General features: G+C 40.1%; 1 protein-coding gene across 3 annotated transcripts in view; it reads right to left on the reverse strand.

Annotated features, from left to right (window-relative positions):
* Positions 1-26,158, reverse strand: part of SPIRE1 (spire type actin nucleation factor 1) — a gene marked incomplete at its 3' end in the record, with an annotated part of 129,038 nt that overhangs the window by 50,719 nt on the left and 52,161 nt on the right. For all 3 annotated transcript variants that reach the window (XM_080338847.1, XM_080338846.1, XM_080338845.1), the window contains one exon: positions 19,994-20,233. In XM_080338847.1, the coding sequence (XP_080194973.1) occupies positions 19,994-20,233 (240 nt within the window). The remainder of the gene's footprint in view (positions 1-19,993; positions 20,234-26,158) is intronic.

A 26,158-nucleotide genomic window follows, 5' to 3' on the forward strand; every position in this document is an offset into this window, starting at 1 on the left:
GGTGCAAGAAGGATTAAGATCAGGTCTCCAGTCTTTTCCAGCCATGTGGTGTTCATCGAGGAAAGGAAGCTCCTGTACGCTGCTTATTCTGATGCTTTCCTTTTCATCCCTCATGGTACAACTTAAAACTGTCCTAAGGAGAATAAATGCAAAGAGTGTCCAGAGCTTAACACAAGGGATGTTTGTTCTGTTTCCAAGCAGTCTCCAAAAGTACGGTTGAAAACAAATTACATGGTCTTTGCAAACTGGTAAAATATCAAAAATATTTTTAACAACCGAAACATCACCTAGCTTGGTCTGTAAGTGTTTCCATTTGCAATCATTGTGAAGGGCTGGGATTTTAAAAAGATTTTATTTTTCCTAACTGAGCCTATCCAAAACCCTGCTTGACCTAAAGCATTCAATCTTTGCTGAGATCACTAAGAAGATTAGAGACTGTTTCCATCCATATTCAGGGTTCACAGAAAAAAAAAGGGCATTATGTAAATACCATAGCCTTGCCAGCTCCTCCATCCAAATTCATCCTCAATTGACCAGGAAACAGAGTGCACTAAGCCAAAGCAGTGTTAACAGAGATCACAATTTAACCATCCAAAGAGATCAAACAGCATTTCTTGCATCTGTTTGAATATATTGCATCAAGGGCTCCATAACATTGCAAAAAAATACAGCTGATTTACCCACTAAAACTCAGGTAGGCTTTGCAAAACCTTTTTGGCTAGGTATATACTGGAAGCTTCACCCAAACACCTGGCCTGCTGGAATTAAGATTTCAAAAGACAAAAAGGGTTTCTACTTGCAGTCATGTTGGGCAGAGGGCCTGTATGAAAGCACCACAAAGAAGAGAAAGCAAAGACAAGCTATTGATATTATGCAAAACATACTACCAGCCTGCAAATGCCAGGCTTGTTAAGTGCTTTGAAAGCCTTAGAGTATTAACACAGACTTAAAAGATGTGCTTTTTCTTAAGCAACAAGAAGAAATCACTTCAACCAGCAGATGGCTGAACATGCAACCGTACTAGGTACCTGCCTCATCCTTTTCAGTATTGTACTGCATAATAAAACTCAGTTTGAGATGCGATCCCAAGTTCAGGTTATTTTCTGAAAGGTTTTATCTCCATGCAGATAAACTAGACTTTTTTCTTTTTTTTTTTTTTTTAATATATATCCTTTTATTCCTATAAAGATGAACTTCAAGGAGCCATTTGCCTTACCAGAAAAATCTTACCAAGGCAATACTTGTGTATTTGTAAAACCCAACTGAGCATTTTGCTTCACTTTATTATCCAGAATAACGTTAAGGGATGGACCATTCAAAGGAATAAGAAGTGTTCTGACATGAGTTTGTAAGATGTTTCTCCCTGCTAGGACCACCCCTGTGCACCGTACACCAGACAGGCCCAGTGCAAGTTTTGAGGTGGTTTCCATAGCACCTGGAGCCCTCTCGGCAGCTCTTGACCAGTTCACAGCTGCTCTTTCCAACTTTCCGGGCAGAGGTTTGTCCCCAGCTCCACCATTTGGAACTGCAGTAAGCCAAGGACCGGCTGATCCCTCTGATAAAGGACCCGATGGGAATACTAGCAAGGTAAGGCAGTGATGAGACAAAAGGGATGGGAGCAGAGTTAGCTACTAATACACAAAATAAATTCACAGGAAGTTACTCTGCCCAGACTAACTGCAGAAGCTTTGTAACTTTTAAAATTGAGATTTTAAATGATCATTTTCAAGCACTCTGGAATGTCCATTTGCTTGACATGTGAGCTCCTAATTAATTTTACACACCTCAAGGAAAAGGTAGGTTTTGCAGAAACAGAGGCAAATTGCTAGTTTGCTGGTGTCAGGCACATCTACCTTGTTATTTAAGTGTTCTCCAGCAATCTGGTAAGGCTTTGCCCTTACACTGGTATTTGTTGTTTTGATCATGGTTTTTATCGCTTTGAGGTGGACAAGAGAAGAACTACATAGTTCTCCACTTACACAAGTTCAGAATTTGATGTCTTAAGTGATCGTCCCCACAAAATGACTTGACAAATACAATCTTTCTTTACCGACTTTCCTTTCTAATTGCAACTAAGCTACTGCATTTAGCAATAACAGGTACGATTTGATTAAATCATGGCCTTGGTTGGTTCCCTCTTTCAGGATTGTAAAAAGAAGAAAAAAGTGTAGCTGCTGAAATTAAAATCAAATCTGCAAATGGGAATTAGATGATGCAAGGACTAAAACCAGTGCTTTTCATAAGATCTTGATCCATAAAGAACTGTCCAGTTGTTTGTATCATGCAATCTTCATTAACTACCCTCTGACTTGCAAACTCGGAGGATTAAAGGCCTTGAGCAAATTATTTACATATATGCTAAAATGTCAAACAGGAATGGACTAACAAATGTTTGCAAATGCTCTCCTGAATCAAAACTTAAGTCAGCGTGGATGTTAAAAGACTCACGTGGGTCGACTGGGAAATGCTTCAGTGCTCTTTCATGTGCTGTGGTTGTTTTTAGAAACACAAAGCAAAACCCAAGCAATTCAACAACGCTCAGGATGAAACTGGTGCACAGTAAAGGTTTCTCCTCCACTATTCTCTTCTAAACAGAATATCTGTCCTGACACTCTTTCCTCCAGGTACTGATTGCCTTGAGGTGCTGAGCACTGCGATTCATTTTCTTTCTTAAAATCTGACATTTCATAGCCACTTGAAGAGTCTTAACTACTTTTCCACGCTCTTAGACTGAATTTAAGTGGTGATGAGACTCTTGATGAAATTTCAGCAGACAGCAACTGCAAGACTAACAGCTCACTGAACTATCTCACTTATAAACTTGAACCTTTTCCAAGGACAAAGCAATTAAAGGTGAAGACAATTTGTATTCTGTTACATTTATTTGATACTATCTTCAGGGAAACAAGTCCTATACATATTCAACACAATTACAAACGTGTTTGAAAGCATTTAAAACTTACATGAGTTTTAAGAAATGGAAAGCAAACTACAGTATAAATTACTGACTACATTTCAATTTTTAACCCAAATCCTGTATTTTTAATGCTCAGTGAACCCTATTCTTACTCTTTTTTAGCTGTCTCAGTACAGAATGACAACCTTGACTATAGAAATAGGCTTCCAGTTCAGGTAAACCTATGTTTTTGTGAGACGATGATACTTCCACTGGACTTTTTGACATTAATTTTTCAATGACTGGCTAATTTTATGTGCTCATGCAGACTTCTTGACAAAGCTGCATGCGTGTAAATTCTCATTTCTTTTTGAGAACTATTGAGCTATTTTGACCTCTCAAATATATCCCCTGCATACAGCTGTTTCTGGAATATATGTTAGGTGTATTGTTACATTGTCTTTACATAGTGGACTAACAACATCCTGCTTCTCAAAGAGGCTTGTTTCAAAAGAGCCAATTAAGTGAAAACCAATTCTGCATTCTCTCCCAGTTTCAGAGAAACTGTGCTCTATTGTTTCTTAGCAGAATAATGGAGGAATTTATAATATAAATACACAGTAACCTGAATTTGCTAGCTCTCGTTCTATGACTAGTCAGTGGAACATCAATGGGATCATTCACGAGCAACGTCAAAATCCTACAATGTATATTTTTCCCATTCTTTTACACGAAATGTCAACCCCTGCAACGTTTACCGAAACCACTAGTTAGCCTGTCAGCAGCCGTTTTGTAAAGCTTTCTGCTTCACAGCAAGGCAGCAGCTCTCTGTACGTTCTCTGTACATTGGGCAGCTCCCATCTGCATTTTGCGCAGGAGCAGCAGCGCGAAGGACAGGATGAAGGCATCCAAGTAAGAAAACCAGCTTCAGAAGCCGTGTAGAGGCGTAGATGGGGAAACATGATACAAATGGATAATTAAAGGAAAAGGGGAGTGGCTGCACATATTCGCAGGGCTACCTGTACAGTTGTTTAGCTAACAGCCCATTAAACCAGGGAACCACCCTTTGCACTATTAAATAACTTAAGACTCAAACAACTGATAGCAAAGAGTAGCACCGCTGTAATGTCATTTTGTATAGCTGTTTGCCACGCTTCTCAGGCCCTCCTTAAGGCCAGAGCGTGCCTTCTTGCTGGATAGACTGCTTCTGTTCAGCAGGAAAGAGAGGAGAGCTGGTTTTGTACCAGGATGCTTGGCACACGCAGCAGAGAATGAGAGCAGAATGGATACCCTGCTTTTTTCCCCCCTTCTCTCCAAGCCTCCATCCAAGCATACAAAGCAGCTATTACACTCAGGGTACTGCTTGAAAAACAAACAAAACAGAGCATCTCTGGAAAAACAGTGGCACACAGTGAAATTTTCAAACAGAATAAAAGAGAAAACAATTTCCTCAGGAGGCAGCAGAAAATGGTAGGGAATGACTCTCAAATCAGAAACCAAATCTCACTGACACACATGGAAAAGGAGGGAACAATAATGCAGAAAAGAGGTTGTTTCTTTATCAGTTTTCCAAAAATGCCCATCAATCTCCTTACTAAACAATTCAGATGCTTGCATACTTACTAAATGAGAGACAATATATTAATGTGACGCAGTTTTATTCATGACCCACTTAAAAGCCAATTAAAATGTATCAACTCAAATAAAAACATGCACTCTCCTTGGCAGCAATTTACAGTTCACACACAGAGCTTTAAAATGTATGTGTGTGGGAAGCTTTTCTGTTTTTATGTAAAGTGCTGAAACTTCTCTTGGTAGGCATAAAAATAATTTGCTTTCATGTTTTGTCCTGAAGCATGACTTTTTATTCCTATCCAAAAAAATTTAAAAAGAGATTTTCAGCTGCATAACCAAACAAACTGCATTACTAAACATAACAAGCTTTTAAACTTCACTCCCAATGAATAAATCCGGCAACTTCTAAACAGTCTCATTTTGCTTTGATTCATTCCCAGTGTATGGAAACCTATTCTGTTCCTCCATGTATACTGTACTCCTTATTTGTAGTACATTTGTCAGGGAAATCAGGTCTTGAAACTCTGACTGCATGGAAAAGGCCTAAAGAAAAATTTTTCCCCTTCTTCTTCCAGGCAAGTATGCTTAACATTTTTTTCTTAAAATTTACAGGCGAAGGATCTACATTGAAATTGTCTTATCAAGCATATCAGTTACATAAATGTTAATAATTAAAACATGCCACTCTAAGATAGGTATGAACGAAATTATCTAACCCACAATTTATTGATTAAATTAATTTATTAAAAATAAAACACTATAATTTTTATTCAAATGTATATCCTTGCTTATTCAAGCAAAACAGATATCCAGCAAATCAGAACTTAAAAGGTGTTATTTTCTTTTCAGTTCTCCCTGTTTCTAGTGGTGGTGCCCTTTTTTGTCCCTTTCCTCTACGCCCACCCCATTCCTGGAAATTGTCTCCAGTATGGTAATTACTAGAAATTGAATTATCTGGAGTCAATGGCTTTGACATACGCGCTGTATATAGGCGGGATTAACCACCTGTAGGGACTGCAGATGGTGTTTATACTGCCCCGACTGCTCAGAGACTTGTGGTAAAAACAGCTTTACTTCAGCTCCATGTATTTCTCGCCAACAGCAGCAACAGGAGTGAAACCACTGCTCTACTCCGCCAAGCATTCAGGGCCACTTCATATATCCCAAACTGCACAGGGTCTGCACCACAGGGTCTGTAGTCAGTGCTGCGGGGACTCTGTGACAGCAGTTGCCTCGCAGTCCACACCGCATGTATTCTCTGACCCTTCCAACACTAAGAATTACCTATTCTATTGTACTGATGGAGATCTGAAACTGATGCAAAGCCCACTGAGTTTGTCACAAATCTTTTCTGATAAAGAAAACTTATTTCAACCGCATTAGATAATTCTTAGCATTCTTATCTAATAAGGAGACTTGTAGAACCAAGCATGTTCTACAGTAAAAAGGAGATGTCCTTGACAAAGAATAGTTAAGGGAAAAAACAACAATTAAAAAACCACACACCACAACCCAGCAACCAGCTGCCTCTTCATCAAAATCTTATTATTTGAAAGGAAAAAATAGAAAATGGAAGGAGGCAAATCACTTTCCTAGTTCTCCAGTCAACTGCTGCATGAGTGCTTTGTTTTCAAACACAGCTCTTAAAATAATTAAACTATTTAGTGCCAGGTACTCTAAGGAGCTGCACCATAGCCAATTATTTACCTGTTCTCAGTTACATATGATGAAAGATATATCTCTGCAAGTCAGGCAGGAACTCCCAGCTCAGTTCCTCAACTTCAAAGCCACCTTTAAAACCCCTGGCACTTGCAGAGGCCTCTACTACATGTCCATTGAAACAGATGCCTTTTCATGATATGTTTACCAATGCCTTCCAAAGCAGAAATATAAAAGGAATTAAATCTCTGGAAGGTAATTAATACTGTAGTGACCTCAGTCCATGGAGATTAAGGTAATCAAAGGGCTGATCACGGTGGAGCACCCTCCTGCATGTAGTCAAAGACCAATTGTTACTCTTGGGTAGCTCTGTTCTGTACTGACATTTTAATAATAAAGCCACTTCTGAGGGCCAAAACTCACGGCAGTTATTTTTGAAAGAAACAAGACTCAAAAGCAAAGTACAGGTAACTAGAAATGCAAATGTATAAATCTATCTCAAACATTGCTACCTTCGACAAAATGAAAGCCTGTTTAACACTAATTTCATACAGAAGAACTCGACAGCGATGGGGAAAGGGGCAAGTCTAAGGCACTGCCAAAATGCCTCAACTGGAGTTTGTTGACAGCTCTGAACTGAATTTAGGACACACCATCAGATCTACAACAAGTCTGGTGTAAAACCGATGAGTGTTAAACCTTACAGCTTGTTCTGTCAACCAAGAGAGCTGAGAACCTCGCTCTCTTGTCAAAAAGCCCCAAATGAAGTGTTTCTCAAGGACTTTTTGCCAGTATCCTTAAGCATACCCCAGGATCCCACAAGACAGATGACTTCGGATGGAAACTGGGGAGGCGAGGGGGCCCCAGTTCCCCCAAAGTCGGTGGGACACCAGCAGGCAGCAGCCAAGAAATCACTCTGCTTGCAGCATCTTCATTAAAAGGCCTACATAGCTGCCAAATTAACCTCAAAGAGAGGTTATCTTTATCCGTCGGAGTGGTGAAGAAATTAATTGTTTTATTGTGGCAGGCCTCTGGGACAATGGAGGTTGGCGAGGGGGTGGCCTCATTATCTGCTCAGTTACCTCACCTCAGCAGTTCGCTGCTGGGCACCCAGGCAGCAATGATTCCCGCTGGGAGAGATTACAAACCTCTTGAGTTTCACCTTTACGGCAGAGAGTGTCCCGAATGTGACAAGAGACGCCCGTCCTGTTTGACCTGCTGGCCTGACCCTGGAGCCAGGCCGAGGGCAGATGGGTGCCATGCAACATCCCCCGGCCTGCTGGAGAGCATGTGCAAGGAGCGGGCATGTCCCCTTTCCCCTTCTCCTTCAGCCTCCTGACAGAAACTGGGCCCACGTAGGAAAGAAAACCCAACCCGTAGTGTTCAGAGGTACACTTTGTGCGACTATTTGGCAGTTTGGTTTGTTATGTTTTGTTTTCTTAAGGTTTCCCATAAGGACAGATTTCAGCACTCCTGCAGAAGGTGACCACCATGAGGCCAAGTGCCAGGCTCCTCACTGGAAAATCTCCTGCTCTGAATGCAGTTAAGCACCATTTCCACAACAAGAAATTGCAATAAACACCCCTCCTTTTGCTCCCTAACACATTCAAATGCGAAAAGGACTGACATCACCCTTTTAAAATGAGCACAGTGGTTACTTTCAAAGTAAAGCAGACCATGTGTTGACCTCCAATTACACTGCCCGGAATGAAAAAGCAGAGCATCTCTTTAAGACACCAAATGACATCACTTTAATTAATGAAACCTGTCTATCAACATAATTCACTTAAACACTTGTCACGTTCAAAGCTGCTTTAAAATTATCTTAAAGGGATTTACACAAACTGTCCCCTGCTTTCTTGATCAAGCTAATGTCCAGGAATTCCTTCACTTTCTGTATAGGTTTATAAGAAATCAAATTCAAACACAAGGACAAAAATAACTTACTGAATATTTTTATTTCCAAATGTGTGTGTTGCCTGGAAAACATATTTGCCTTTTTTTTTTTTAAACCTCAGAGCCATTAAAAATATTTCTACTGTGGCACAATCCTTCTGCCCAGACTTGAAGAGACTTAATAAATCATGCTAATACTCTCCTGAGCTTCATTTTTTTAATTTGTTTGTTAATATTACATGCTACCACAGAAGTCAGGTTTGTTGGGGTTTTTTTAGGTAAGCCTATAGCTCATGTTCTTCCCCCAACACCATCATGTTTTCAAATATCACCTTATAATATTTCCATTTTGATAAGTGGACTAAGGACAGCGATATTTTACATCTACCTGTGCAGGTGTATGTGGCTACATAAAACACATATATAGGGACTTGTTACACATTGTATGATATAGCAGAGTGTATTGATTACAACAGACCACTTGATAAAGAGATTTGGCTTTATAACAATTTGGTCATCTAAAGCAAGCATTGCTCTTAGTGCTCAGATGAAGAAATCTTGGCATGCTGAAAAGGAAAAACAAATAAAATTGCTCATTAGGACCTTCTTGTTCCAACTCCAAGCTTGCTTTGTCCTAAGAGAAAGCCATGCAAAAAAACCATAGAACTCTCTTTTGGCTTAAATTACCCAAAGTATCTTGTTCTTCCTTGCCATCATGAACTCAATAACAATCTAACAACCCGCTGTTTTTTCTAGTGTTTAAGATCAAGTTTCTAGCCTCTTTCTCGGAAATGCAAATACACAAACGACAAGAAAATAAAGGAGTTTCTTCTCTCTCCAGGGCAAAGGCAGAAAAACTCCTCTGTTTTCCATCCAAAAAAGTCTTCCCAGTGCCTGCTTTACAGGCATTCCACAAAGCAAACTGAGAGCAGCATCTGAAGCATTGCCTCTGTGTGCAGCCGGCTTCCTTCAGCACAACCCCTTAGCCCACTGCCCTTGCCAGTCCCTCAGCTACATCTTCTCCTTCATATGATTTACTTTGCGTCTCCAAACACCAAGTAGCCACAGTTGCTACTCAGCTCTGCCAGTTGGCTTTGCTTCCCCACACAAAATCCCTGAATCCCCTTGCCTGCTGTCTTCCCATAGCATCCGGGCTTACCTATGCCTTCCCGTCTACAAATGCTGTCCCTAACTTCATAGATTCAAGGAATTTATCTCTTAGGATCATTTTGTTCGGTTGCATAAGTTAGTGTGAGTTACTGGGAAGGCTGCTAGATTAAAACGTTCAAATAATTCTCCACAACTATGCATACAAGACTCATGCACAGATGTGCAAGCTTTGGGACAGTGTAGCCCAAGCGATGCGGTAAGGGATAGCTAAAACTACCTAAAAAATGCACTGAAGCCATCACCCAGAAGAATACTGATTTTCCCACTGGGTTATTTCATTATTTACAAATCAATCATTTACAATACACCCAGGGCTGTGCATCCTGCAGACAATAGTATTTTGAAAGCTACCCCTTAAGACTACTTCAGTTATGATAGTACTGAAGGGTGTTGCAGCTACAAGTTTTAAACAAAAACCTACTGTAAAAATCCTTTCAATAAGAAATGCAAGACATGCCCTGCCTTCAGACCAGTCTTTGGGATAAATATGATATTCTGACATTTTGAGGTAGACCTTCAGACGACAGCGCCATCTAATATACACTGTTTATTTCTTTGTATCAAATGGCCTTATCTCGCTCAACTATTTTTCTAAAATACAGCATGCAACAGTACACTAAGCAAAGGGGTACAGAAAATAGCTAAATTAGAAAAATTATTCTTTTGGAAAATGAGCGGTACTTTTAAGTAAATTCAAACAGCTTTCCTCCAAATGTTTTGTTTCTTTTAATACTGTTACCTCCACTGAAATAAATACACCAAAATAAACTTTGCCTCAAGCCCAAAGCTCCCTCTTGAATAATTCAAAAGCAAGAAGATCACAGTGGCTTAATTAAAGGGCCCTTGCTTCATTTACTTTTCCCATGTTGCTGTTATAGGACAACATAAGGAATTAAGTAATTTTGTAGCACCTATGTTGCTTCCATTTTCTTTGACAATGCAATTATATCATCCTTAAAGTGACTCTGAACTTGCAATATTGACAACTGAAATACCCATAGTTTTTTTACACAACTGTTTTCGGCAAGAAAAACTTCCAAGCATCCTCCAATCTGGTCATTTGTGTCCTGGGAAGAACCAGAAAGGCAAAACTTCCACAGACACTTTTCCTCTTGACCCTTCTCCTGAATTCAGTGGTGGATTGTGAGGCATTAACACCTCACAGAATTTAGAGACTTCAAAATTTATAGCAGACCAGCGCTTGGAGACACTGCCCTTGAACCTTCCATTTCAGCCTGGATGAGCTAACATATGTTGCCCTGGCTAAATCAGTTGGCCTAATTAAGAAGTTTTCTCTCTCCCATCCCAGAAATTCTGCTCCTCTCATGCCTGTAGAGCATTACAGCTACAAGAACACCTTTACCGCCCATTTCAAACAAGAGCTGTGTGTGTACAGCTTAAAACCTGGAAAAACAAGTTAATCTACTGTTTTGAATCTGGTATTTAAGGGCAGCTACTGGTAACCTTGAAGAGATAACGGTATATGAATGAGAAAATTGTACAGCAATTTTGCATGTCACCATTAATTTACTTGTCTACTAAAACATATATCAAACACATAAATAATACAAGCGGTACTGATAAGGTGCATGGGAGATGCCCTATGGGATGCTGGCATTACATAGAAATCAAAGAACATTTGTGCCTTACAGACACGGTAGAAGATGTCACATGAATCGGTATAAAAATTGACTGTATTTTTAAAGGAGAGAAAGGAGCCAGGCGAGGTAACAAGCTGTCTGCGACACCATGGATATGCAAAACTGCAAAGTCTGCATGGGTGAAAACCAGATTCTGAGAAGATGAACCTTTGCCAAACGCTAATGTACAATAAGCTGCCGTCCTGGCTAATTTTTCTGAGCAGATCTACTGCCTTTTACCAGGCTGACTGTGAACCTGAAAAATCCATCATGGCCTTCTGCGTACTTATCATTTTCAACACCTGGAGCGGGAAGAGAGTTGAGAATTGCGGGACTCTCAGGTAGATCCCTGCAGCTTTGGGCAGGTCAGTCTGCACCCCCAGCTGAGCGCTGGAGTTAATTCACAGCACAGATTAGATATGGGTCACTTTTGTAACAGCAGCTCTGCTCTTTTTATTTTTTTTTACTTTGTTATGGGTCACTACAACATTACTGTGTTAATTGACCATTACCCTGATTTCCAGTCATTAGTTAGAATTTCAAATTAATCTGATCAAACAAAATGGTACCTTGTTAAAATAAACACTCATTGATCTACTTTAGTCTCCAGGGTCTATTTTAGGCAGCACAGGCTAACACAGGCTCTTTGATACTTCAGATTAAACCTCATATTCAGACATGTTATTTCTAACAGATTGCTTTGGATGTTTTAGATGTATTTATTTTTAAAGGGAAAAATAGTGCTCTGTCATGACAAACATCTGTATTTTATGCACTATGGGATATCACTACCACCAAAGAATCCTTCCACCTTCACTAAAAATTAGGTCCTTATTTTTACCTATGTATAAATTATTTATAATACTTGCAGCATAAAACAGATGGGAAAAAAGTCCATGCCCTACTCTGCTTCTTTTAGATGCATAAAGGCCACACACAAATTTCAGGTGTATTCTAACCTCCCCATACATAAAAATAATCTCAACACCCAATCTGTGTTTCCTGTTTTTTCTGGACAACTCCTTGGATTCCTCAGACTATTTTAGACCTTAGACAGGTTATACCAGTATAATTATGTGAATTATGGGTACATGAGTTTTTAACCAGTGTAGATGTGTTACTGTGAGCCATAATGGCAAGGTAAAAATCATTGCAGAAAAGGTGATACGGTTTTGTCTCCCAGCCCAGAATAAGACACTCCAATCTATCTAAACCCATGCTTATAGAAAGGGTGTTTCTTCCACTGTTCTGTATGAGAATAATTAAGGAAAAACAAACCAAACCAAACCCCACATATTTTTTTAAGAGGAAGACCAAAATCATGAGGGACAACTTCCTTGCAAGTACATTTGGTATAATGCAGTTCTAAGCAAAACCTCTCAAAATAAGCATTGTGAATAGTGCAAAATTACTTCCACTTCTATTTTTACCTTTCAATTGCATACTCCTCGGTTGTCATAAATCCACTTGCTCCACAGCTGTTTCTAAAGCCCTTCGCATCAAAACCATACTATGGTTGTTAAATAATTTTAATTTAAAGCCAACAACATGGAGATAATGCTCATACATTCTGAAGACTTAAACATGCAGAGAGACACTTCTGCTTTATCTTGCACAGTCTGTCCTCAGCTCAGCTCCCTGGGCCCACACAGTACTGGAGCTTCAAACACTGGCTCCTTTCATGGCTCAGCCAGCAGCACAGTTTGCTCTACCAGTCCTTCAGTTGTGCCTGCACAAATGTTTGAGAGGTCTTGCAGCAAAATAGATAAAGGAACTGATGGAGTTAAACAAAAAAAATAAATCTTTCAGGATGCTTTGACTAAATATAGGTGACATGGAGCCCAGCCAAGGTGACAGGACACACAGAAGAAACACTCTGTGGTTTGGATGAATAACCATGATGTACAAGGCTTGCTAGGACAAGAGAAAAATGTAATAGTGGGTTTATTGCATTTCTAAGTCAGCCCAAAGAATGGTGAAGGAATAAGAAAACACGAGTGGATGGGTCCTATTCAGTCAAGATGCATATATTCCTTTGTTAACCCAATCTCAGCAATTGTTTTCCAGGGAACTCCGTGACATCTGTGTGTCTTGTCTGAAGACACTGGGTAGTTGATACAAAAAGGTGTACACTCAGTCATCTTTGGGAGGGTAAGAGCCCAAAAGTGAATGTTTTTAAGCCCCTGAGCGCATGACATGAACACTGGTCCTTGGGATTTTGCTGCTGAACTCAGAGATCCCACTTCTGTCAATGCAGCACAGACAGAAACGGTGGCCTGGGAATGTGCCAACACATGTCATCTACCTGCTCAGACCAGCACCATGAAGGTCCCTTCAGAGGCCCAAACTCCCCAGAGCCATCCACAGCAGTACGATACGGAGGCGTGTTCACAAGACCATTCTGAGAGATGTTTGGGTTTCTTTCTAGCTTATGTCTCCCAAAGACTTAAACTACAAAATGCAATAGCTAAAGGAGAACTTGCCCCCACAGAATGTAACAGGTACAAAAATTAGGTAGCTGCACTTTCAGGGACACAAACAGTTGGGAAAGGAGGTTCTTCAACGTTACAAAAATGGTCTCAGCACCAGGTCTCTGTGGACAACTGAAGATCCGGGGGTAGAAGGTAATTAATTTTTTGTTAAGACAACAAATCAAGCTCAAGAATTGTGACAATAAAAGTGAGGGGAAATGAGGACTTCCAACCTACTGCAATTTCAGTTTTTCTCCCCATCAACATATGGAGACACAGATCGCCTTTTTCTAAAAGAAGATGCATCAAGATAAAGACTAGCGTGTGACATTTAAGTACACTAAGAACAGGACTCAAGAAGAGAGTTGATCACTTGTCTTTATTGAGCGTCATGATTTTACAAATGCTCAATGTTGTTGCCTTTCTTTTTTAATAGAAAATGTAGTTACAACATCTGAGGCATGGATCACCATCTCAGTAAGGTTCCAAAATATTTACTCAAATATTAACTCAGGCAGAGTTGCAGGATACACTGCAAATTGCTTCTTTTGAAATGAAGCATAAATACTGTTCTGCAGACTCAGATAAAAATGCTTAAACCAACCCAGCCTTAACCAGAGTTACACTCACAAAGCTGCTTCTTACTAATTTTAACCTCATGGACTAGGCAAAATTATGGGCCTTTGAATTCCAGTAACATGAACTCTTTAACTGTCTGTCATAAACAAATTCCAAGACTTGTTTTTAACTGCATTTTCTGGTTCCTCTCTGATAGGTTCTCATACTATACTTACATGGGGTCATACCACATATATGATAATAATGTATGTCCTCAAACTCAGAAGGAGCCTCCAAAATAGACCTAAATGTAGATGATCTTATCCTGCCTGTAATTGCATGAAGACAGAACATACTCTCCTTTTCCTCTCTAACTCTACACATGCCACAGATAGCTGATCTGTAATACCATCAGAGTACTCAAAACACAAGCAGATCAATATCACCACTGTAATTTTCAGTTCCTTCCAGGTGAAAGAAGTCAGTCATATACTTGAACTACCAAGACACATGAGTCAGCTTGACTAACAGGTTTCTCATTTTAGAGACCATGCTAACGATTAAAGGGCAATTAAAATACGTGAAACATGGGGGGATGGGGTTGACTGAAACATAACTTATTCTTCCTCTTTGCTTACAAGCAAAGCACAAACACGAATTTCTACCAATAAAAATATTGCAAAGCATAATCTTGTTTACATTTGTAGTGAGATAACACAATACTGCACATGCTGCTCTGCAAATAATTTTCATACAAATTAAAAGGTCAGCATGGAGATTTCCTAAGTACAAGTTTTGTTCAGTGTGGGACCTGGGTAATTCAACTTTGCGCAGCACCAGTTGCACAAGAGTTAATTTTTGATCAGAATGAATGAACGAACAGTATTACTGCACTACCTAAAACCAATTATTTAGGTAAGGCCTGGGACCAGAAGCCACTGCGCACCAGGAGCCAGCCACCTATATTTGACTCTGAGACAAGAAGGTGTGGCTTGGCTTCAGATAAGGTTCCTGTTATAGCTGAGTTAACTTTTGGGATGAAAGGTGAACGTAAGTAAGAACAAGATATTGGTTCAGGAAAACCGCTGCCTCCTGATGTATCTTCTAGCAGACCTGCAGAAAAAGGTAGCAGAGGCAGTGGCAAAGGTTAGTGTCATAACTTGCAGATACTGCTGACAACACTTTGCTCTGAAGCAGAGCTAAGCTAACGTCTGGTACTGGCAGTAGCGATTTGGCTATGATGACACTCAACATGGAAGAAATGGCAGGGCTAGGGCTGGGATGGCGGTTCAGCCCAGCAAATACCAGCACAGAATAAAACCTGCTATCAAAGGGTAATGTGGCTTTATATACATCTGTAATTGAAGAGAGTGCTGGCCTAAAATAAAGGATAATACTTGAAATGGGTTTAGGGTTGAAGCTCAGGCCAGCAAATATTGATAAACTACAGCTCAGAAAGCACCTCTGGGTTAACATGAAAAGTGGTGCTGGCTTAAATCATCTGACTGCAGAGATCTGTGTGATAAGGAGTGAGATAACATTAAGATTAGGAGTGGAATTAGGGTTTGAGCATACTTTGGAAGAGGTTGATCATCTCATTTCAGTATCAGGGATGGCCACACACCGTGATAAAGGTGCCACATGACAGGACTTGACACACCTTTGGCAAGCCCAACACTGCCCAGCATGCTGGGCCTACCCTGTCTATAACCTCTGTTGACCCAAGGCTCCCCAAGCTGTACATGTCCTGTCACAGACTCACAGAATCATTTGGTTGGAAAAGACCTTTAAGATCATCGAGACCAACAGTTAACCTAGCACTGCCATGTCCACCACTAAACCATGTCCCTAAGAACCTCATCTACGTGTCTTAAAAACACCTCCAGGGATGGTGACTCAACCACTTCCCTGGGCAGCCTGTTCCAGTCCTTTACAACCCCTTCTGCGAATAATTTTTTTCTAATATCCAATCTGAACCTTCCCTGGCACAACTTGAGGCCATTTCCTCTGGTGCTATTGCTTGCTGCTGGGGAGAAGAGACTGACATCCTTGTTGCTACAACCCCCTTTCAGGAGGTCAACCTGATGGGTTCCCGACCCCCTGGATGACTGTATATGTATATTTCTGTCCTTCTGTATCTGCACAGTGAACCTGGCACTCCCGAGATGCATAGATTTCCTATACCGTATGTGCACAGTGTGTATGTACTGTGGATGGGGGCAGGGAAGAGGGCCCCAAACAATGAAAGCATCTGTCTGAAAACATCCAGTCCTTACTGTCTCTGTTTGTCCTTTCATTTCCGCTAGGGTTGCCATATCCAAAATACACCAAAAACTAAAAAAGTTAAGTGTTTGGCAACCGTCACCTCCTTTCTTCATAGATGCATTTTTAAAAACAGTGCATCAAGTCTGTGCAACAGGTTGGTCCTGCCAAGGAAATTAAAAACCAAATCAGCCCAATATACCAAGAAGCACCACAAAAGCTTGTCTGTCTCTTCTCCAAAGAGAAGTTTTGCCAATTATTTATCTTGGCAGTACTATTTAGCATTTAGCCTTTTCCCAGTTCTTGCAAATAGGTGTCTACCACATTACTCAGCATTTACCAGGCTAGGGGAGAGTTCAGGATCGACCTTGCCTACTTTACATTACAGAAAAACCCAACACATATCTTATCTAGCTCTGCGTTTTAATCACAAAATGGGCTCACCCACATTAGTGATTAATGGTGAAACATTCAGCACTAGTGGCAGACAGGCTTTGAACCTGACAATGACACTTTCTGGAGAAGGACAAAACATATAATCACATTTCAAGGACAAAATAAAGTCTGTACTGGAGACTATATAGTTGAAAACCTTAAAAATCAATGTAAGTAGCTCACAGCCCATCTCTGCCATTTTCCAAGCTTGCAATTTAGAGAATGCAGGGTAGGCACGAACATCACTTGCTCAATTCAATGAGCAAACCAGATTCAGCATTCACTACAAACTGCAGAAGAGGAAGCTTCACAGTGAGACTGGCCAAAAGGGAATTAGAATAATTAAGCCTCATGGTCACAAGACCACACGCTACTGTTGTGAAACAGTCACTGGGTAAATAAGGGTGTAGCCTGCAATGCACTTTATTACCACTGCTGGAAAACAACAAAAAAAAAATCCACGTGACAAACCTGGTCTTGCCCCTGAAAAGGTACTAAGAAAAAAGTACCTTACAAATCTGCACTCGTGTCAAAAACATGGCAGAATGATGCTGCCATTCTAGTACTGTTAATGCAGTAATGACACAGAGTAGGGAATAAAGGCAAGTCACAGAGTTAAGCCTGCAGCAAATGATTCAGGAAGAACAGCAAGAAAAGAGAATTCCAAGGGATGGAGCAGTGAAAGTTAGGATGATGTAGAAATGACAACTGAACTTTAGTTCACTAAGGTGAAGTCACAAAAGCAGTACATTTCTAGAATGACAAAAAATTAACAGTGAAAGATGATAAAAGTTAAAATGCAAGACACTGATCTTAAAACATTTAAAAAAGCAGGTACCTCAGACTAGCAGAGATATGCATTAACAAAGCAAAACCAGAAAGATGCCATTCAGTAGCTTTAACAGTTGAAACCTGACTAAACATTTTCTTATCCTTTTTGTATTCCAGGGATGCGTACCAGTGTAACTGAAGGAGTTAGTTGAGCAAAGTTTTATGAATTTATCTTATTTGCAGAAATCAAGTAAAGAACTTGCAAAGTAACTTCTACAAGCCACTGCCCTCTGTTCTGTGTATACAAAGGTCTCATCCGCCCCTACACTAAGCAAAACTACTTTCCCTAACAATTCAACTTTGACTGTCCCACCAATTCGCGGCATTTTTGCCAAACCGGGGCCAAAGAGGATGTATTACATCTATCTTCTATGTAACAGCATGCTGTTTGGAGCAGCTCCCAGGAGGGCTCAGCCAGGTGCTGCTGGCCACATCTAGAGAAGGTGACTGGGTGACAGGGAGTGGCAGGGGGAGGAATGAGCAAAGCACCTGCCCGCAGCCGGGGCACCGACTCAGCATGGCTGGGAGTGGCAGGGGATTGAAGTGGGGAGCGCTTCATCCAGCCAGGCTGTCCCATCATCAGTGACAGAGACAGCGGAATCAAGTGCACCTTCAGCAAGTTTGCGGGTGACACCAAGCTGAGTGGTGCGGTTGACACACCTGAGGTCATGCCAAGCAGAGGGACCTGGACAAGCTCAAGAAGTGGGCCCATGCAAGGTTCAGCAAGCCCAAGTGCAAGGTCCTGCACCTGCACTGGGGCAGCCTTGGTATCAATACAGGCTCGGGGAGGAAGGGATTGAGAGCAGCCGAGTGGAGAAGGACTTTGGGATACTGGTGGATGGAAGATTAAATATGAGCCAGCAATGTGCGCTTGCAGCCCAAAAGGCAAATAACATCTTGGGCTGCATCAAAAGCAGCATGACCAGCAGGCCAAGGGAGGTGATTCTGCTCCTCTGCTCTGCTCTGCGGAGACCCCACCTGGAGTCCTGTGTCCAGCTCTGGAGCCCTCAGCACAGGAAATACATCGACCTGTTGGAGAGGGGCCAGAGGAGGCCACAAAAGTGATCAGAGGGCTGGAACAGCTCTGCTGTGAGGACAGGCTGAGAGTTGGGGCTGTTCAGCCTGGAGAAGAGAAGGCTCGGAGGAGACCTTATTGCGGCCTTTCAGTACTTACAAGTGGCCTATAAGAAGAATAGGGACAGACTTTTTAGCAGGGCCTCTTGTGATAGGACAAGAGATAATGGTTTTAAACTAAAGGAGGGGAGATTCAGGCTACAGACACGAGGAAGATATTTTTTACAATGAGGTGGTGAAACACTGGCCCAGGTTGCCCCAAGAGGTGGTAGATGCTCCAACCCTGGGGACTTTCCAGGCCAGGCTGGATGGGACTCTGAGCAACCTGATCTAGTTGAAGATGTCCCTGCTCATGGCAGGGGGTTGGACTAGATGACCTTGGAGTGTCCCTTCCAACACAAACCATTCTATGATTACAGGGGAGCAAAATGCCATTTCATTCATTTCTCCATGTGACCCTTGCTCCTCTGAAGGAGGGAGAAAAAACTAAGGCATTGAGTACTTAGCATTATTTCTGATGCAAGGAGGATCCAAAGGCATCTCAAGCAAAAGTTACTCCCATCCTCGTCTCCTAAGAGCTTCTGTCATTAGCATCAACCCATCAGAAGTGGCAGGTTTTAGTGGGGTTTTGTTTCTGCGTGCAAATGTGTCCTGATGTGGTATCCAGGACACTCTTCTAGTCCCAGCTTCCACCACTACACTCTTAATTTCTGTGACACTGTAAGCTCCTGGTCCTTAGATGTAACTTGCATTTATAAAGAAGCAATATACAGGGTTCAATCCCCCGGCACAAGTTAACATACAATTTTCCAAACTGCATTAATCCCTCAGATTATTTATGAGGTAAACCAATTATACAAGTTTTGTCAAAATATGTGTTTATTAATACTTTTGTCTGTATTAAGAGCTCACCGGGCTCTAAAATCTGTACTGAAGACTACTCTATAGAAAACAGAGGGTTAATACTTTTAAATGATTGTTCACAGTAGCCCAGATAACATTAAATGACCTGTTGCAATTAAAAGTCATAACCTATATTTCCAAATCTCACAACTCAGGTCAAGAATCGCAACCATAGCAATTGTCAAAGAAATCCTGTGTCCTGACTCACTCCATACAAATAAGCTACTCTTATAAAAGCCCTTCACTTCTCTGCTTCAGTAGAGGAGGGTGGCAAAGGAAGAAACTGATAAGGAATAATTAAATACCGCACTAATGAAAAGGTGAATTAATTTAAACACCCCGTGAAGTATTCAAGTGTACACAAAGTAATTCAACAGACATTACACTGGAAGGCTGAGTATGCAGTGCATGGATGAAAACAGAACATGATATTAATGGCACATACAACAATGAAGTTGATGAAATACTACTTCATGTCATTTTTGAAAGCAACCCTTACAGAATGACCAGGAAAATAAAAATATTATAAAGCCAGTATCACACTAGGCAATAACATGGAAAACAGAGTTGATTTTCTCATAGATAAAACCAATGAAGTATCATGTAATTGCCCATTACTGTACCTTCATGACATCTTTATAGGAATGAATGGCCTCAACTTCCTCTTTGTCATCATCATCGTCATCATCTTCCACTCCTTCATCCAGAGCATCATATCCTTCATCCCTACTCCCATCTGTTTCTGTGGTGTTAGTCATGTGGTCAATAAGCTGCTCCAGTGGAGGACTTAATTCCCGCTCTTCATTATCCTTCAAACCATAGTCCAGGGCTTTATATATAATAATCCCTAGTGATTCAATAACCTGTAAAAGTGAAAAAGAAACGTTTATTAATGCCACTTACATGAATGAATAGGTCAGTCTAGGAACACCCTTTTATGGTGTTTTTATAACAAACTTAGCAACTGAGAGGGCAATAAAACATCAAACTTAAAGAGAAAAATGATCCTCTAATACCTACAGCAGTATTTCAGTAATGCAGCACAGAACATGCAAGAGTAAGTCATACCACATACCTACCGCTTTCTTATTTCAAAGTTTGAAATAAAAATTCATCATTTAAAAACAAAGCAGGACCTTTTTAGATTATTTTCCTTTTCCTTCTAACAAGAAAAACCTCAAAATAATTTACTCAAGATTTTTTAAAGACTATATTACATGCATATGACCTTTTAGGAGGGGACAGCAGGGAAGAAATTAAAATATAGAATAAACTAATGTGAGATGCCTCCCTCCTCCCACAGATTAATGACACTTGGGAACTGCCCTGCAGTTTCTGCATCTCTTTGTTGACCTGAGAGGTGTCTGGACACAGCTGTGGACATCCCAATACTGACTCGCTGAGCACTGGGACATCAGATCCCAAGAATTCCTTGGCTGTTGCACAGCTGTTGAGGGTACACGTATTCCACTGAAACTACCAACAAGTGGATGTCATACTAATGAAGCAGGACCTTGATTTTTAATTGAACTTAAGGCTTCTCTTTTGTTCTTTGTCAAGGGCAAAGCAAACAGACAACCTCTTACTCAGTATAAGCTAGTGAAAAATGGTCATGAACATCCCAAAATGTTAAATTGACTCTAGCGGTTTACACAGCAAAGTATTTTGGGTCTGAGAGGCTGGAGGTTAACAAAGATTTGAAATGATGTCCTATTAGTTTATCAAGACAGACAATTTAATGAACTAGCTATAGTCTGACAGCTTTACACTTGCAGGCCTCATTCCTCTGTTGAGATTACTTTGCAGTGGAAATTTACATTGCAAGACAGTGGCTAATAAATAAACAAACATAAAAAACAATTAACAAACCTCACCCTTCTATAATTTATTTCCAATAGTTTTGGTAATTCAACAGAAGTAATTTTTCTATGCTATTCTCTTGAAATGTTTTTATACATATTTGGAAAAAATTCTTAAAATGTAGTTAAGAAAAGTGATCAGGCAAATTAATGGAGAAAAATTTGTCTTGGTTAATTCAGTTCAAAGAACAGCTTGTGACTTGGGGAATGCTAGTGGGACAGCAAAGTATCCCACGGAAGCATCACTGCTCAGTTCTCATACCATTCCCTAGGCTTCTGCCATGAGGCCCTTTGGACACAGGACACTGCACCATGTAGACCTTACAAACAGCTGTAACAGATCAAACTTGCGTTTGCAGCATATCTGGTTTGCCTCTCAGAGAAGCTATTTTCTCACAGCTGTCTTGTAAACCTTGCACTGTTCTAAAAAAACTGAAAATGTGAAGATTTCACAAATATAATATATTCTACTGGTAGATATGTATGTTTCCTGTAACTCAGGTTCTGAGTACAACCTCAACATACACCTCTTCAGTAACTGAAAGGGAACAAAGAATACCAAGTTAATTCCAGTTTGAAGTAGACCTAAATGAAAATGAAGCAGAATTGAATAATTGCTTTGATATTTTAAACACTTGGGAGTAAATACAATGTGAGTAATCTCTAATAAAATCTACATTTGAAAGAGCTTTGCATACCCGAGGAGGACTGAGATGTTCAAATTAGATGCAAAAAAATAACATCTTGTGCCATGCAGTGACAGCTGCTGAAGACAGCTTCTGGATTTTGCTGTACCAACACTTAAAAAAAATAGAAAGTGGGGGACATACAAAGAAAGTGTGCGCGCTTTGCCTCCTCCGGTTTGGGAAGAGGATTAAGGCATTCAAAAGCACCGTGGCTAAAGCTGGATGACAGCTGCTGCTTGCTTTGATGTATCAGCAGCGGAGATTTGCAGTTCAGTAATAAGGTTTGTGCATTTTTACGTACTATGAACAGATTTCATAATACATGCAAAGCTGACACAACACGAAAACCTGCAGTGGCACCAACTCAGACCTATATCTCAGTCTCTCAGCTCCTTATTTAGGAGTCGTGATCAAAACCGTATTTATTCAGCGTCTGTCAGCATCACAGATTCTTCTTGCCGAAAGACAAAGCAGCAAACACCTGAACTGGGAAACTTTGCTTTGCACTAAATTCAGTTGTTTCAGTAACACTGTTTTACCCAGGATCTTGTAAAACCACGCAAGTGGTTCCGTGACAAAAGTCACGGAATCCTCAACACTTCTTCACATGGACAAAACTAGCAAAGCAGTTTCACACACATAAAACTCCTATGACTGTATAACTGGAAACATATACAAGGTTAGATAGTCAGCTCACTGCTGCTTAAATGCATGAGTGCTGTCACTTTGCCTGTAATACAAATCAACTACAAACAAAAAAGGAAAAGCTTTTCACAGCTGAATTTATGAACTGATAAATACTCAAGTTTTTGAGTTGGATAATCAGGGACTATCACTGGTTCTAAACTGCAGTATTTGCTATTTTCACACAAAATAAATACTTCTGGCACCTAACAAGTGACAAGCACTGGCATAGTTTTCAATATATGTCAAAACAGAAGTATAGTAGAAAAAAAAAGGGGGGGGTAAAAATGGACCTAGCAAGGCTCTTTTAAACTACAGAGTTGTACATGAACACACCAAAACAACCGCATGGCACTGAAATAAGTGCCAGCACTGATGAAAAATAATGTTGCTCAATTCAGATGGGAAAAAAAAATAATCTGTATCTTGAAATTTAGAACTCATTTGTTCCTGATAGATTAAAATTTTAGTGAAGGACCTGACCTTTGCAAATTGATCAGTGGCTAAAGAAAAAATAAACAGGGAAGTCTGCATTATTATGCTTTACACCTTCTCACCAAGTTCTTTTGAAAGTCATGGCTTCAGACCAAAAAAAAATAACCCAACTAAACAACACATCAACATTTCCCACAGACTGAACTTGTACTCTGTTGTGCTTAAATCATTAGTGAAAGGGGAATTTTGTCTCACCGTATGTGAGCATTCTTTCAGTTCCTACACCAGTCTGGCCTCTTATTATACTGTTCTTTTATAGCAAGTTGTGATGAAGTTGCTGGAGCTCTTAGACATCAAACACAATATAAAAACAATATCCTCACGCTCCTTTTATACATGCAGGAAAACCCAAACAATTCAGATTATTTTCATCCACCAACACCGCATGGAACTTTCCATTCTATATACCTTCCTCCAAGACATTAAGGCACGCCTCTCGGAAGGGGGTTCATTAGGGTTTTAAGCCTTGTATATGACACAAATTATGTTCTTCCAATGAACACTGCAAATTGAAAATTCTCAAAAACTCCTCAAATATACAGACTTTATATAGGAAGCAAACATGTTTGAGGCTTGCAAAAATCTCAAGTGAAATTACTTCAAGTGCTTCACATATATATATATATATTTAATTTCAAGGAAGAACCCTTTTTTCCCCTCAACACGTACATCTCTGACTTGCTGAATGGAGCGTAGATGACAGCAGGCAGAACCTCCATGCCATTCCCCCCACTCGCCACACACACAATAGGGCACTCTCTCAGTTTTCATCCCCTTCCTCAGCTTTGCCTTATTTTTTAAACAAAGCAACAAAGCCTAAGGGCAGGCTTGTACTTAGAGCAGCAAAGGTTTTCATGTTTTTTTGAGCTCAAATGCCAGTCTCTCCCTAAAGTTCTCCCTTCCTCCAAAAGCCACTCAGGTTTTGCATCCCTAAATTGGGATTAAAGACCCTGTAAAAGCTCCAGCTCCCAAGGTGAGTCAACTAACTTTGAACTTTCCCACAGGGACCTCAGATACGGCAACCAGCCACAACAATATTTGCATTGCTACTGCACTGTCTTTCAAGCATTTGCATATTTGTTTTAATTAAAAACTTACACTGCAATTATTATTTTTAAGTGCTCCTCTTTCTTACCAGCAGACCTCCAACACAATTTACGAAGGAGAATCACCCTGCCTTGCAGAAAGCGCCGTGACAGCGCCGGGCTGGTGTTATCCATGGCACTTCTTGGGACACAGCTCCTCCACCACCACCCCTGGAGTCAAGCAGTGCTTAGTCAACCTGCAAAGACAAACCTGTCCTACTGCCAACTTTCAGCCAGCCTGGAATCGTAAGACATATGCAAACATATCCATAGACACTCCTGAAGCCAAGAGTTATGTACCTTAAATCTTCAGTGGCACAATTAGAAGACACGCAAGCATGCAAAAATTTTTATGCTAGAACTCTGTAATACAGTCCAAAAGACAGGCGTGTTAAAATTTTACATAAACCAAACTGTTTCTCTCCAGCTAGATGAGCAAGCTATTGCCCTGTTACTGTCTCAGTCTGTAACAAAATAATTTTCCTGTTTCTTCAGTATCTAATTCCGGAACTGAAAAAAACATGCTTTTAGGAAGGCTGAACTAATAATGGGGTTAGGATAAACCAAAATACACTTTTTGGTTATTTACCTCATCCTTAGACGCCCTACATAACTCTTAAGAGTACGTCACGGAAGAGCACGTTGAAATAGGTTGCTACAAGAGATGCATTGCTGTCACTGTATACCTTGGCTATACTACAGTAGTTTTTACCACAACATTCCCTGGTGGAAACAGGCTGGCCTTACTCAGGTTTTAATATTATAGCTGGGGACATTGCTAAATTTAAATATGACCTTCGCTAAATTAGAGCAACTTGCAACTGACTGTCAAATGAGAACAGCGAATAAAACTTCCAAGCGCTTCCAGGTAAGCAGCAAAATTCAGAATATTTCCAGAATCAGAATAAACACTCATTTCCAGAGAACACAGACGTAAGACACAGAATCTTTTAACTTCTGGGTGACGTTGGTTTCCTACTGAAATAATGAGATACTGCTTTCTGCAAAGTAATGAGCCTTGCTTTTTAAGACAAAGTAGTAATGAAAGCAAAGAAAAAAAAATCTAAGTATGTAGAGCCTAATAGAAAACAAAAAGGAAAGGAAATTAAATACATCCTTTTAATCAGATTCAGTCTGTTATAGATACATTCAGGGACAGGAAAATTTCTCTACCATATTCAGGGGAGATCTTTCTCAAAGTGATTTTGTATCTATGAGTCTTTGAATGCACTAAGCGGGTAGAGAGACCTACTTACTGAATTCTTTTTACTATTCAGGAAGAACTGCTGATCAAAGACCCAGAAGGAGCCTAAAATATACAAAGGAGATGCTAGCTTTTTGGGACTTTGTTTTGTTTTCTTCTCCTCAAAGTGAAAGTTAGTAAGCAGTTAAATGTTGTTGGACTCAGCTGCCTCTAATAAAATAGCAGTAATTTAACTCTAAGCTTATTTTGGCTCAAGTGCAATATATCTTTCCAACTCATTCAACGGTTCAGATAATTATAAGCATGTTTTCAGTTGTTCAAGTTTCACTATAGATATTATCTAAGGAGAACTGTCATTTATTAGCATAAATGAAAGCAAAATTTATGCCATTGTATCAGTCTCAACTTACATTTTATCTGCTGCATTAAAACACTGAAACAAAAACCTCATTTTACTTCCAGTTTTTGTTCATACATTATAATCCTCAAGATTAAGACAAATTGTTACTCTGTTATTAAGGAATTTATCCAGCCTGAAGGAATTTCACCGAAGTGACAGTTCATCCCCAGAGAAAAACAAAATTTAATTCCCTGATTTAACTCTGGAGACTCTAATAATAGCTAAAACTCCAGTAAAATAATTAGGTGCAATAATTAAGTAATGCAGATGGTGCAAGTCAGTTGAAAGTTCTTAAATATACCTCTACTCATATAACGGTTCTAAATACAGGTCATGTTATCCCTACCCCATTTAAGTAAATGGCAGAGATGGCGA

This window comes from Nesoenas mayeri (assembly GCF_963082525.1).
Source record: "Nesoenas mayeri genome assembly, chromosome: 2".
Taxonomy (NCBI): Eukaryota; Metazoa; Chordata; class Aves; order Columbiformes; family Columbidae; genus Nesoenas; species Nesoenas mayeri.